The sequence below is a fragment of the Colossoma macropomum genome, unplaced genomic scaffold, assembly GCF_904425465.1.
Source record: "Colossoma macropomum unplaced genomic scaffold, Colossoma_macropomum, whole genome shotgun sequence".
Lineage (NCBI taxonomy): Eukaryota > Metazoa > Chordata > Actinopteri > Characiformes > Serrasalmidae > Colossoma > Colossoma macropomum.
The window spans coordinates 20,465,464-20,481,187 of record NW_023494801.1 but is presented as its reverse complement, the minus strand read 5'-3'; the positions used below and the strand labels follow the sequence as shown (position 1 = coordinate 20,481,187).

General features: G+C 38.0%; 1 protein-coding gene across 2 annotated transcripts in view; it reads right to left on the bottom strand.

Annotated features, from left to right (window-relative positions):
- Positions 1 to 1,006: 1,006 nt before the first annotated feature.
- Positions 1,007 to 15,724, bottom strand: part of LOC118821225 (alpha-1,6-mannosylglycoprotein 6-beta-N-acetylglucosaminyltransferase B-like) — a 144,511-nt gene continuing 129,793 nt past the window's right edge. For both annotated transcript variants that reach the window (XM_036589750.1, XM_036589749.1), the window contains 6 exons: positions 8,001 to 8,156; positions 7,649 to 7,795; positions 6,053 to 6,169; positions 2,775 to 2,849; positions 2,020 to 2,291; positions 1,007 to 1,205 (listed from right to left, as the gene is read on the bottom strand). In XM_036589750.1, the coding sequence (XP_036445643.1) occupies positions 1,007 to 1,205; positions 2,020 to 2,291; positions 2,775 to 2,849; positions 6,053 to 6,169; positions 7,649 to 7,795; positions 8,001 to 8,156 (966 nt within the window). The remainder of the gene's footprint in view (positions 1,206 to 2,019; positions 2,292 to 2,774; positions 2,850 to 6,052; positions 6,170 to 7,648; positions 7,796 to 8,000; positions 8,157 to 15,724) is intronic.

The window sequence follows — 15,724 nt, the reverse complement described above, 5'->3', positions numbered from 1 at the left end:
CAATTATTTTAACACAATGATTATTTCTTTGAGTATACGCTTTTAAAACAACTATTAAAGAGGAATTCCACTGAGTTTTCAAAATTTCTGCATAATTAAAGTTCTAACAGAGTCATTCAGAGTGGTTTGGTGTGAAATGTTCCATTCTAGAGAAACTTACCAGGTCAGAATTGCTCACAGTGGTTTTGATAGACATCTAATGCCTTTAATCGCTCCCTCACTGACAGTTCTTACATGACATGGTCACAAATATGCTGCCTGAAACTTTCTTTTACAATAGTTTTGAGATTTTTTTGATCTAAAGAGACATGTTAAAGGTATTTTAAGGCAAATTGTTACTCAAAGAAAACTTTTTTTCAGATTTAACACTTTGTTATATACATGACATAAAAATTTTGAATACTTTTGATAATAAATAAACTGGCTATTATGCTGTACACAAATATAGTGACCCCTGACCTCCACTGTATAGAAATCTGAGCCTGCAAGCTTCTCTACAATAAACAGTTTCGCACTTAACACTCTGAAAGACTTTGTTTAAATCTCAACCATTGAATTGCAAAAAAAATTTGAAAAATCAGAGCAATTTCTTTTTAACATCTGGTTTTATCAGATTACTTCCTTTCACTACAAAGTCAATGCAGTCTTAGCTTTTAGATATAACAACACTCAAACAAGAGGCATGAAAAATAGCTGTTTTTGCCCTCTACATAAAAAATTAAAGATCTTTCCCACTCTTCTAAGCAGTCCACCTCCTGAAGCTGGCCCAAGCTGAGGTTCCTACAGTGCAGTCCAGCATCAGTAGGATTTGCTTCCTCTGCCTGATCTAGAGCACAGAGACGCATAGAGGGATGCACTGGCCTTCAGGGCACCTCTGGCATATGTGGCCTTAGTCTGTCAGCCTCTTGACCCTGTTAACCCTATTGCTTCGGGGAAGGCTATCGCCTGACCTCAACTGGGACTGGCCAGAGTGTACTACAGATGTTACCAGAGCTGTGTAGTAAGCTCATAGGCAGTCCCTGCACAGCGCCACCTGGCCTGGAAGGTAGTCTCTACAGGGACAGAGGCGGCGGTGCTTGGTGCTGACCCCAGCACAGCTGAACAGAAGCGGCTCCTTCTGCAGGAAACACTCTCTCCTCTCCACAGCCACAGCTGGGAAAACATGGTTCATCTCTGCTTCCAGCGCCTCGCACTGGACGTCCAGCCTAATCGAGACACACACATGCACTTTTTTAGATGTGATGGAAAAGTGGACAGTGTGGCACCATTTAACAACATAGTACAAGCATTCAAGTTGGCACTGTGAGAAAAAGTGTCACATTTGAAAGGCTATGAAAACTATGAGTGCAATGATTTTTTTTTTAATTCAACAAAATATACATAAATTATAAACAATAATTTAGTAAAAAGATAATGGAGTAATATTGTGACATAATCAATACTAGATCTTGCTGCTTGTTGTAATAGATTTATAATTGGACTAAATCTGTCTTTTTTATGACACATTGTTCAACGTTGTAGGAATACAGATGATACCCTTGATCATGGATGCCGACTTGGAGTAACATTTGGGGTTGGGTCACAAAAAAACAGAAATCTTGAGTTAATATGTTTAAATGATTAACAATATATCCCGTGTGCGTCATCGAAAAGGAGGAAACTGGCATTAACTCACACCAGCAGGAGCTCACACATACACATATGCTGGAAGTTCCAAATCGCATGAAAACTACAAGTAGCTGAACATAAGACACATTAACACATACAACACACTGAATTTAGTTGTGATTGCAGTTTAGTTGTGATTGATAGTATCAATTGTTTACTGATAGTGAGGAGTGTTTCCTTTTTCAGATTAATGATACCACACTGTGTTGGCCTGTGCAAATGATCACAAGTAAAAAAGCAGCAGGGGTGTTATGTCAGAGTTGTGCTTAACATCAGTAACCCTCTTTGTCCTAGTATTTGAAGTTACCTTAGGCCTTGAGGACGGTTTTCTCTTTAATTTGACGTTCTTACCCATTGAAGGCCTCCATGTTGTTGATGAAAGTGAAGAAGGCAGGCTCGCAGACCAGGCCCGAGTCCTGGCATGTCTTCACACAGGAGAAAGCCTCACGAGCCAGGAGCAGCCTGAGGGCACTGAGAGGGGGCCAGCAGGCTGGAGCTGTGACGTTTGGGGCCCACACCACAACTGTGGAGTTAGGAAGGAGGACGAAAGGGCTGGGTGGATTCCCAGGCCATAGCTTGGAGTCATTGGCTGAGGGAAAATGTCCATCCAGGTGACAGAAATCCTTTGAGTGAGAAAAGGAAACACATAAGTACAAAAAAGTAGGAAAGTCACTTAGGTTGGCTACCTTAGTCATGTTGAACACATCTCAATAGCTCAATGGGCAGATGCATGCTTGTGTTTATATGTGCAGGAGTCTAAGTCCATTACCAAGAACTGTTTGCATTTCATCAATTATCCTAGATAAGGCTTATTATTGAAGAATGCTGAGAAATATAACTGAGAAAAATCAGTGATTGAGTCAAATCCGTGTTTTTCAGCTTTTGGTGAAGCTGAGAGAAGTCACCCGTCTTTGTGCCTGGCGGACATGCTAAATGTTGAGCCATTTTGGCACTGAATGAATATGAATGAAATATAAAGTAAAAACATTTGGGAACTAGAATAAGACAACAGCTGCATTCATTTTTCATAGCAGATTAAATAAAAACAATTCTTGGCATAGGGCTCTATAGGAGGCCACGGTGTGTGTGCTGAATAGAAAGCGTACCTGATGCTGGATGTAAGCGTTTACTCTCTCCAGCATTCCTTCACAGGTGTACTCATATGGCAAGAAAGGCTCTACCTGCACGCACAGAATACAAAACAGCAGTAAGCCATAATCACAATCTGAAACACTGTGGTGTTTTGTATGTGAAACAAAGATAGGGACTTGACTCTGCGATTCAGGCTCGAGTCACTCTTGAGTCACATTTTGATTAACTTGTGATTTAACTTGGACTTTCCCTTAAATGACTTGCGATTCGGCTTGAAACTTACAAATTGTGCAATTTCAGCCTAAAAACACATTAGAATTGCCAAGTTTAATGGAGTAAATGAATGAAAACCTTTTGTTTCCAACCCTTTCTCACACTTCAGAGACTTGAGACTTGACTCAGACTGGCACCTTAGAGACTTGAGACTTAACTTGATGGCTCCAGACTTGAGTCATTCTCACATCTCAGAGACTAAAAAGTTAACTCTGAGGCTCCAGGCTTGATTTAGACCCACACTTCAGAGACTCAAGACTCAACTTGCACTTGCACCTTAAAGACTTGAAACTCGACTTGGGCTCGCATCTCAGAAACTTGACTGAAACTTGCTCTCCTGACTCACACCTCAGAGACTCACAACTTGACTCAGACTCGCACTTTTTAGACTCAAAACACAACTCAGACTCACATCTTAGAGATCTGACTCAGACTTATACCTCAGAGACTTGAGACTCCAGATTTGACTCAGACTCACACCTGAGAGACTCGAGACTAGACTCAGACTTACACCTCAGAGACGAAAGAGTCAACTCACACTTGTACCTCAGAGACTTGAGACTTGACTTGGACTCACATCTCAGAGACTATCAAAAGTCACTATCAAAATCATATACATGCAATTATGTGTTACTGTACAGACTGCTTGGATAATAGATCTCTTATACACTAAATTACATCACACTGCATTCATTTAGTTTTAGATTTAAATCTTTTTAATCCAGCATTATATTAGGCAGATCAGCAGTGAATGTAATCATATGTTAAATGAAAAAAAGGAGTTCTAATATAATCCCTTGAAAATCTATATTTTTTAGTGGTTGAGTCAGTACTTGCACATATTGATAAATACTGATGGATATTTGCTGTAAGAAACCGCATAGCATACTAGGTCTTAATCTGACAAATGCTTCCTGTTGGTGTTCATTTATTAGTTTATTCCATCAAAATGCAAATGTAGTGCTATATATCAGCCCAAGAGAGCCACAACTGGTTTCATGCAGATTCTCCTACAGATTTCAGGGAGCCAGTGACGTGTTAAAATTACTTTCATGGTAATGATTTTTTTTTTCTTTTCCAATTTCATTTTCCTGTGCTTCACTCTGAGCCTATTTTGAACATATTGAACATTTCTGCAAAATTGCACTGAGTATGCTTATGAATGATTACAGCCACTCTGATTGCACAATAGATGCAAGTACGGTGTCTAGCTGTTTTCCACTGGGTTACAAATCAAAACTATTTTCTGGTAATAAAATGCATATTTCATGCACTTTTAAAATGGATTTCCAATGTGGAAAGAGTTCAAAATAATGCTGAAAGCTCTAAATAATGCTGAAATAGCAGTTCCATAGTCCTACATTTGTAAGTATAGAAATGACTTGATTATAAAGCCATAATAAAGGAATTATTGAAGTGTCCTGAGGAATATAAGAATAAATGAGTAATTAGGGCGACTCAAGAACACACGTGATAAGCTCCGCTATACGAGGCACAGAATGCATCAGTCAGCTGCATCAGTGCTGCAATTTAGGCTTTGAATAAAACATAAATTACTGTATTTATTTGCAGCATACATGCATTATGCAATCTAACAAGGTATAAACTATATTAACAATGCAAATAAGTTTGTAGAAGTGTCATCTTATAACTTTGAAATGTAGGATGACTGCATTATTGTTATTATTATTATTATTATTATTATTATTATTATTATTATTATTATTACAAACCCAATACCAGAAAGGTTGGAACAGTAAATTAACATTAATAAGAGTTAATAACAGAAAGCATTATTTATTAAAGTGAAAAAAGTACAAAAACAAAAATATTTTTTACCTTATCAACTGACATTCTGGACAGTCCTTTAATTGTTTGACCAACAAAAGCTCATTATTTCCATAAACTATCTGAAAAGTTCACGTTTCCACTGCCTTTTCTGTTACGCTCAGAGATTTATCTAGACTCCCTGAATCTTTTGATGTTATTATACACTGTAGAGGGTGAAATACCTAAAATCCTTGCAGTTGTTTACTGAAAAAAGATTTTCGGCAATAGGGGCGAGCCTCGATCCATCCTTGCTTATAAAGGATTCGGCTCCTTTTATACCTACTCATGATTGCATCACCTGTTTAAGGTGTTTTTTTGAACATTTCACAATGTTCCTAGTCCTAAATATCTCATGCCTTAACTTTTTTGGAAAATGTTGTAGGCATCAATTTCAGAAGGAGCTGACATTTACAAAAAGCAATGGAGTTGATAAGTTAACACTTTAAATATCTTGTATTTGTACTGTTTTAGTTTAAATACACAACAAAGTAGATATGTAGATATGTAAATCACTGCTTTCTGTTGTCATTTGCATTTTACACACTGTCCCAACTTTTTTGGAACAGGGTTTGCATTATATTACTACAGTGCTGTGAGATGCCAAGAGTTGCTCCACTGAACAAAAAAACATTGAATAAGTGGTGCACTGTGTGCAGGTGTGATTGTTTTGGCCTCCTAATGTGTTTAGTACAGGAAAAAAACAGCTTGTCTCTTTCCAAAATGTGCCTTATTTGTTGCTCGACCACAGTAAGCCACTGTGTTTGGCTGGAGTTGTAGTAGCAGTCTGCCTACACGCTCCTGGAAGGTGTGCGAGCAGTCACGCTTCACAGAGAACGATTGATTGATCGTGCCTGCTGGTTGTGGAGGAGACAGATTGAGCACTCTTGGGGTGATTAATGCCACTGGCTTTTCTCCAGCAGGACAATATGTGGAGCGTGGTGGACTTGCATGGGCTTTGGCTGCGAGCCATGTGAACCCAGGAGCACCCACAGTTCAAACAGAGCAATCCTCTATTCACTGCTGCTAATAGCACCATGGCCAGCGGTGAAGATACCTAGCAATCCAAAGGCTCTGGCTCATTCCATCTAACTGGATTTGCCGAAAGCAGAGCATCTGAGGCTGCAGTCAAAATCCCACATGCTGCAAGACACACAATGTGCTAATTAGAGGATTACTGTGTGAAGGTCACCTTGGCTTTCAGGACTTCCCGGATGACCGCCTCGACCTCCTCCGAGTTGTTGTAGTCTACTGTGATGACTTGGGGTCTGCCGATATACTGTTCAGCATAGGGATGTTGAGATGACACCTGAGTAAAGAAAAAAGAAGAAAAGAACGTAAATAGTAGACCTATCAGCCGTGTACAGCATTAGAAGTGTAAGTACATATATTATTGTTCAAAAGTTTAGAATCAACATTTGCAGTAAGCAAACATTTAGTATAAAAGATTCTAATATGATAGCCATGTGCAATTTTCAACTTTGTACGTTTCAAATAAATTGTAGAAAGCTAGGAAGCTGTATATATATATATATATTGCTGCTGTCCTGCTGTCGGAAGAAAACCTCGTATCTCCATTTTTGATGTTTTTCAGTTTTTGATATAATTTGAAAACACCTGTGTAAATTTCATGATGAATGGACTAAAAAATGATGCAAAATTACTCTGAAAAGTCTGGTTCCATTGACTTACATTAAAAGTGAAGTATGTTTTTTCCTTCTCCTGTAAAGTTATCAATTTGGAGATATGAGGTTTTCTCCCAAAAATAGTGATGTGTGTGTATATATATATATATATATATATATATATATATATATATATATGTAGATGATTCTAAAATGACTGAGAAAACTGCATAACCCGAAAACCTTGTATTTCAAAGTTGATCAAGTCTTTCAGATAACATGACAAAAGCCTGTACATAGATAATTATGGTATATTCTTGATCTAATAACTTATTGTTTGTAATTGTTTGTAATGAGTGGACAAAATAAGCTTCATCAGAGTGTATTTATTACTTCTGGTCATTCAGTACTGTTCATTATATGAGCACAGATTGTAGCCCTTTTCCTCCCATTCATGCAGCTTTTGGGTTCTTGTTACCTGAAGATGTTTTTAAAAAGCCATTTAAAAGCTTTATTTGAACCAGACGGCTACAATTGTGATTTCTATCATAGCAACATACACTGCGTGAGCAGCAGGGCTTCAGCCTGCATCACTACAGATGGTTCAAAAGGTCAAACTAAGAAAATGCATTCATGTCATTAAAAAAATATATATATTGTGTTGAATCTACACACAGTCATATGCAAAATTTTAGTCACAGTTCGAAACGTTTTGTTCATTTTCTGAAAGAAAATAAGTGCACATCTTTTACAGAGAACACACTTCTGCACATTTTATTTCACAGTTGCTGTGTATGTGCTGAATTCAACATATTGTCCAATATGTGCAAATCCCACCCCCCCCTCCATTATGTTAAACTCTTTACAATTTTGCAGAAAAATGCAGTATTTAGATGTGTTCTCTGTAGATGATGTCTACAAAAAAATTATTTTCACTTAGAAAATCAACAAAACATGTAATTTGAAGAGGGGTGTTCAAACTTTTGCATGTGACTGTATATATCATGACACGTGATTCCAAACTTTTGAACAGTAGTGTACAAGCAGACAGAATGAACCTTACAGTACATAGTAAACTTGCATTGTATTGTAGGTCCTACTGGGTAAAGCCAAAATCAGTCCAATTTTACAGCCTGAGCTGGTCTTTGTGACCTTGAACCCACCTCTCTGGACATGGGCTTCCCTCTGAAGAACTCGTTGTTGAGAGAGCTGCGGGGTGGATGGAATTTGGGCTGCAGGAAAATGCAGCCATTGGCTATGGCCTCCAAAGGAGCAGGACCTTCATAAGGAAAGCCAAATCCTACAAAAAGCTGAGAACAGGTTTTACAGTTAGAAGAAAGAGACGAAGGCAGAAACTAGTATAGCATCCAATGTTTAACAGCAGTAGTACTAATCTAACTGCCCCTAGGTATTCCTACTGTGCAGAAATCTGTACACATGCACAATGAGACCTATGCCTAAATAAATTTTGTCGATAAAGGCACAGTTGAGAAATCTATGATATGCTGACAGTACCTTGGCCTTTCTAAGGAGCTGCTGGAGCTCATGTTGGGGCAACAGGCCATGGTTCCTGACAAAGGCAGGTACTTCTGGAGGTCGCTGGGCCTCATAGTAGACTGTTCCATGGATGTCCATGTAGCGGTGCAAGATGGTGAGGAACTTATCTTTACCCTGCAGGATGGAGGAGAAATATGTAAAGGTGTAAATGGGCGCTCCTGTGGAAAGGTTTAGTAAACAAAATCACACATTTTTAACCGCTTAAATGGCCAGGGCCAACCTGCGGGCCCAAAGTTGTATTACAAACATCTATAACCTAAGAATAGTTCAGCTGGATTGATTTAATGTCCCTATAGTTATTGAATAATAACCCTTAGTAAGTAATATGCCTGGGATTTTGAGGGGTTAAGGAGATAAAGTCAACTGAACAAATGTGTGGAAAAAATACAAATAGATAAACGAATCCCAGTGGTGTTGACCAATTCTTACTGCTAGCCTAGCTGCTGATCTATAATAAATACAACCAAGATAGCATTAGTGTAAGCTTGTTTATTGAACAAAACATAAAAAAAAGTAAAAAAGAGCAATTCTACCCTTTTCCAGCACAAAATTCCACTCTTTTAGCCAGGAAAAAAGCCAAACGGAGGTAAGATATCTATATTGCCAGGTAGCTATCTCACTAACCTTCTGTATTAGCCAGCTAACAACAACAGGCCCACCCCCATAGCATTTGTAGGTTTTCCCACCTTCAAAAGAAAGTAAAGAATACGAAATGTAAGGAGAGCAAAGCATGTTAAGTATTTAACTCTTTTTGTCATTTGTTATTTCATCTAAAAACTGATTGAGTTAGCTATTACATCTGGAAACTTGAGTTAGCTCATTATTAGCTAGTTAGCTAGTCATTATAGCTATGGCCTATTTCAAGATATCATACTAGACTAAAGTGCTAGAGACACTAGGAAGGAAACATCTCCAGCTGTTGGGAGTCTAGAAACTGCTAAATGGATAGCTCGACTTCTTAATATGGACAGCAGTGATTTATATGGATTCCTGCTTGGTATGCAGGGCAAATGGGGCTTCAGAGGTTCACATTGAGCGTTAAAAGCCATTAGCCTTTGATTAAAGAGATAATATAAAAGCTAATTAGCTAAGCTGCACTCATTTGTCCCAACAGAGAAAGACAAGCACACTGAATTCTGGTTTGATTAGAAACACCAAGGCCAGGACTATGATGCAGCCAAAAGACAAAACTATGGAGGAAACTTCTGAAATATTTGGTCTGTGGTTAATTTTCTGTTGCATTATCAAGCATAATATCACACTGATTTTGTCATGATAGGACTTGTATCTGTGCTCGCACTAATGGTTTCGGCCTTTACTTCATGTTACCTAGAAGACAGTGGCGGTGACAACAGCGTGGGTGCAGAAATATCCACTTATTCATTAATGGAACATTTTGTTATCCTTGAAATACGTTGCAGTAAGTGTGAGAAGATATCTGCAGTCTCAAGACATGGAAGCAGTGCAGAATCATAATTAATCTTAGAAATACTCTTAATGTTTTATGTGTGGCCAAAATATCATGAACAATGCAGTGCTGTTCTTCCCCAGAGAACGTTAAAGTTCCTTCAAACTTAAGAAACTCTCCATGCGAAGCAGAGCATAAATAATTTACCCATTTAAATCATTACTTGCAGCATAATTCATAGTGAAGTTCAAGTAAGAGTTGCACCTACTGTATCATATCAGACTCTCTTAGTTAGTCTGAGTTAGTAGTGAAGGTAGTATCTCCCTTGGTGAAAGAATAGTGCATTAGCCTATTGCCTTGATTTAAGGGGAATTCCACCAATTTTCCAAGGTTTCTACATAATTCAATAGTAACATGTACACAAAGTCATTCAGAGTGGTTTGATGTGAAATGGTATACTGTAGAGAAACGTAGCAATCAGATTTCTGAAAAAATGTTCTTTTCTGAAATGTCTCAAAAATGGTTCTTTGTGTGAAAAACTTCTTTTGGTTCTCTAATGAACCTTTCAGTGGATTGTTCTTTAGAAAATGTGAAGATGTGAGATGTGTGAGCATGATTATATTAAGAAAAAGTGATTTTTTGAATGATAGCCATAGAATAATGCTTGGTTCCCTAAAGAACCATGCTTGAAAAGAGATTTGTGAGTGTGAAGAACCTTTTGGAAGTTTTGAAGAACCTCTACATAATGTAAACATTCTAGGAAGAACCATTAAATTGTACCATTAAATTAAATATAGAACCTTTATATTATGTGAATGTTCTTTAAACCTGAAAAAGACTCTTCACACTCATAAATATCTTAATAAACCAAAAATTCTATGGCTATCATTCAAAAATTAATTTTTATATAATCATTTTATTTACTATCCAAAATGACAAATGAACCCCCACATGTCTTTTAAGTGTTTGTATGTAATGGTGACAATGGTAAAACAGAGGTACATCTGAAAAGAGAAAGTTTTGAACGGATACTATTCTGTCTTACAATGCCCTGTATGTACATCTCCCCCATGAATGGCTTTTAAAAATGGCTTTTAGGTTAAAATCTTACCTTAAAACTATTATAATACAATATCTCAGTAATCAGACAGGTTTTAGTCACCAGCTTCAGATGTCTGGTTGTTATTGCCACTATTGTGAAGATCTCTGTCTCTATGTTTCTCTAGAATGGTGCATTTCACTCATTTCAAATCACTCTGGATGACTTTGTCTACATCTTAATGCTTGAGTTGCAGAAATTTTAAAATTGTACTCATACAGACTTTTGACAGCAGCATCAACAGCTTGTGAAAGTCCCAATCTCCATCATGAACTTTTCAAACCACATTGAATGGAAAGAAAAGTGAAGTTCAGCAGTATGTGAACAAGCTTGGCACTGAAAAACCTTTCCTAATCTTCCAATATGTGGTAAAGCAATTTTCCAGAATGGATGTGTGGAGGAGGAATCAAACAGCTGGTGAAAGAAGTTAGGCTGTCACCAACAAAGAACTGCCATTCAGAGAATCAATGGCAGGTGATTCGAGTTGTGCCCGTCTTCTGAATGTGGGCATTGTTGCTGGCTGTAGTGTATTGATCTGAAACCATAGCAGTGAAGAGCGACTTTAATGCAGAAGAGAATGAGAGAGAGCAGAGCCATGAAGAGGCTGCCTTTACTGCAGTAGACTCAAATAAACTAAAGAAAGCCTGTGAGACCTTAGCAGGCACAGATACTCCCACTCGCACTTTCCTTCTCTTCCCACATTCACTTAGGTGCAGATGTAGAAAGATTACCAGAAATCCTTGCTTAAGTAAAGGCTGATTTAGGGGGTGTTCAGGTGGTGCCTTTCTCTCATGCTTAAAAAAAAATCAGGACACCTTTCTTAACTAGGTAAGAAGCGGGTCATATAAACACACGAGAAAGTGATTTGAGAGAACACAAAAGATATTTTGAAACTGACTGTAAGTACTCTTTTTCACGTTCAGTTTGTGTTGTACAGCTCTGAGTGTTCAGAAATTAGCTTACTGGTGACTGGACAGAAAGGTGACCATGACATTGATTGGTCAGCTGTCATGACATATGCTGCTTTTCCATTGGTACTCATCATAAAAGTTGATGATTTTCCAAATTAAACGTGCTGTTTAAAACTGCAAGGTTTGCAGCACAGGCTAGAGAAGAGCTTTTCAGTGAGGGTAGAAACCAGTGAATCTCAATCTTTTAAAACCCGAAGCAGAGGTTTCAGACAGCGTGAAACACACTACCCCATAATGTTTGAGGTTTTAGTTTGCACCAATGAGAATCACTTGTTTTTGGATACAATCATACTGCTCACACTTGTCTTACTCCAGCATATAACTGATGAAGCACTGTTGAAAGTGGCATGTATTTCCATGATATATGAATTGCTTGCAATAAAGTTGGCCTTGTTTATGTTTTCAGGATGAATTATCAACAGCATTTGCTGAATGTCATAAATAAATAAGCTTAGTAGAATCTTTTTTTTTAGATCTAAATCAAAACATGTCAAGCTTAGGAAGAAGCTCTGTGTGTTTATGTATCTATCTTATGTATTTATTTATTTTAAGAGCATGGTCAGTTTGTACTGCACACATAAACATTCTTGATAATCTTGTGATGTGAAGTCAGGTCACGTGCAAAAAACTTTTTGCTGATTCAAAGTTTTGAAACTTTGAATTCAGATGAGAGCAATTGATTCATTACTCTTAAATAATTTAAATGATTCAGAATGAGCATCATGACTTTTCAGTTGTGGTGTGTGGTGTGGTGTTGTCAAAACCGAGACATGGACACATATTTATTGACACAAGTCCAATCCAAGACTTTGTAGTAAAAACATGACCGAGACCAGAATAAGATTTTTTTTCAGAATATACACTGATCAGGCATAACATTATGACCACCTCCTTGTTTCTACGCTCATTGTCCATTTTATCTGCTCCACTTACTATACAGGTGCACTTTGTAGTTCTACAATTGGAGACTGTAGTCCATCTGTTTCTCTGCATACTTTGTTAGCCCCCTTTTACCCTGTTCTTCAGTGGTCAGGACCCCCATGGACCCTCACATAGCAGGTACTATTTGGGTGGTTGATCATTCTCAGCACTGCAGTAACACTGACGTGGTGTTGGTGTGTTAGTGTGTGTTGTGCTGGTACGGGTGGATCAGACACAGCAGTGCTGCTGGAGTTTTTAAACACTGTGTCCACTCACTGTCCACTCTATTAGACACTCCCACTTTGTCAGTCCACCTTGTAGATGTAAAGCCAGAGACGATAGCTCATCTGCTGCTGCACAGTTAGTATTGGTCATCCTCTAGTTCTTCATCAGTGGTCACAGGACGCTGCCCACAGGACGCTGTTGGCTGGATATTTTTGGTTGGTGGACTATTCTCAGTCCGGCAGTGACACTGAGGTGTTCACATTAAATAATATATACCTTAAAAATAACATTAATTATTATATTTGAGTCCAACTTTGTCTAAAGTCTTTGACTAAAGTCAACTGAAATAAATCAAACATACATTTTTAGAAAAAACAAACAAAAAAAAAACATATGGACAGTGTTTCTCCAGAATATCACGTCTTCTGTTTGGGCCTATGTGCTTCTTAATAGCTTGTTCTTGAATCCTCTGAATCTCTCCATCCCCCTTGTTTCTGGCCCTCTTCCTCTTTTACTTTCAACTGTTTTGAGCATAATTTTCTTTTTCATTAAATTGATTATTCTTATAATATGTCCACAATAAGCTTCTGTCTGGTTATTCAGGCTTCGAGTGAGGGTTGAGGATTCATTTGTTTGTTTTCCCTGCTGTTCAAGGTACTCTCAGAAGTCTTTTGGAAGGGCTCAGTATTTTTCTTGTCCACATTTTTATTGTCCAGCTTCTGTATCCATAAAGAACAATACAAATGTCCATAGCCTAGACAATTCTGATCTTTGGTGAGAAAAATCATTACATTCAAAGTTCTTTCTAAGCTCCTTGTTCTTCCAAGTGCCAATCTGTGTCATACGTTTTCACTGCTGGATCCTTTGTTGGTAATAATTGCTCCTCAGAACAATAGACTCTCCACTCCAAAGTTCAGACCTCAACATCACTGAATGTGTTTGGGATTACTTGGATGGTGAGAAGCAGAAAATGCAACCAACTTCTAAGGCTGAACTTTATATCCCTGCAGATTTCATTGAATAACTGATAGCAAATCTCCCGAAAAGAATGTAAGCTTTAATGAAGCTTTATTGAAAACTGAAAACTTTGATATTATCTGTAGTTCTGAAGGCTTTTGTGTAATTTTCTGTAAAATGTGTTTTCTACCTTTTTCTGATGCTGAGAAATAAATAACACATACTTAATGGCTGGTCTAACTGGAAATTGACAATAAATGAGTTGTTTCTGACTTTTTCACAGTTCTCAATTACTTTGATATCTGCTCGCTCAGTGCTCAGTTACAAAGGTGTAGATATATAGACGTGAAAATAGTTGTTGTCAGAATCCTTGTTGATATTCTCTTGTTTGCTTTCTAAAAGACAGACCTTTGTAGCCAGTTAAAATAAGACTTTAATTAGTCTGTGAAGTGTTTGCTGACCCTAGCTCGTGCTTCTCATGCTCCATGCTTTTCTGATTGGGGTCAGGAAGAGCTTGATAATTAGCTAGTAAAATGCTTTTTTTATCTTAAACTTGTGATTTACTATGTATAAACTGTAATTTGTAAAGTTGGAGACATCTCACTGTTAATGTACTTATGAGAGTTGTTAGCTGCAGTCAAAATGTTTATCACTAAAGCGACCTTTTTTTTGAAAGACAGCTCTGTAGCCTTTGGAAATGTTAATCACAGAGGAAATATCTCACTTGTGTATAGGACCAAAGTACTGCAAAATAGATTTCATTAAAGTCATAGAACTCTGTAGAACTCTACTTAAGTAAGTATATTTATGGTCATTATACTTGTACACTTTGCACAGTACAGTAACACTCTTTTCTTTGTATATCCCAGCATAGTCAGAGCGCAGGGCCAGCCATGAAATGGCACCTCTGGTAAATTCTTGTATAAATATGCCGATCAGGCATAACATTAGGACCACCTCCTTGTTTCTATGCTCATTGTCCATTTTATCAGCTCCACTTACTATATAGGTGCACTTTGTAGTTCTACAATTACAGACTGTAGTCCGTCTGTTTCTCTGCATACCTTCTTAGCCCCCTTTTGCCTGTTCTTCAGTGGTCAGTGGGCAGCAGATGAGCTATCATCTCTGACTTTACATCTACAAGGTGGACTGACAAGGTAGGCGTGTCTAATAGAGTGGACAGTGAGGGGACGTAGTGTTTAAAAACTCTAGCAGCACTGCTGTGTCTGATCCACTCAGACCAGCACAACACACACTAACACACCACCACCACGTCAGTGTTACTGCAGTGCTGAGAATGATCAACCACCCAAATAGTACCTGCTATGTGAGGGTCCATGGGGGTCCTGACCACTGAAGAACAGGGTAAAAGGGGGCTAACAAAGTATGCAGAGAAACAGACGGACTACAGTGATAAAATGGACAATGAGCGTAGAAACAAGGAGGTGGTCATAATGTTATGCCTGATCAGTGTATAAACCCCCTATAAATGCTTACAGGCATTTGAGAGGGAAAGTTGATGTATGTTAGCTATTTCTGTGATTTATGGATGATTTTGTTTTGAGGAACTGTGGCTTACGTTCATCATCAAGCATAGGTGAACCTGTGCCTGTAGCATTGTATGCATTTGTAAATATCATTATTTTATAGGCTGTTTTATCTGCATATTTTGTCCAGTTTGAACTGGATTTGTATTGTTTGCTCAAGATGTGTCCCGAAGGAGTACACAGTACAATCCAGCTTAGCACTCAGTGGAACGATTGAAGTCCATAGCTTAACCTAAAGGACGGCTTGTAATTAGTTGTTTTTCTTCAAGCTAACAACAACTGAAGTATTTTCAGCTGACCTTTAGTATTCATTTCAGTCTAACTGGACACAAATGATGCTGTAAAGTACTAGTCAGAAGGGCCACGCATAAAATGTCCCATACAGAATATGTTCGGCCTCTCACAAGTAGAAAGCAGGTCCAGATGTTTGATTTAATCATAATTTCATTTACCCTAATCATTCACCCTGCTATCTTAAAGGGCCCATATCCTACATTTTTCTTTTTTTTTTTCCCCACTGAGGTTAGTTTGCACATATGGACTGTATGATTAAC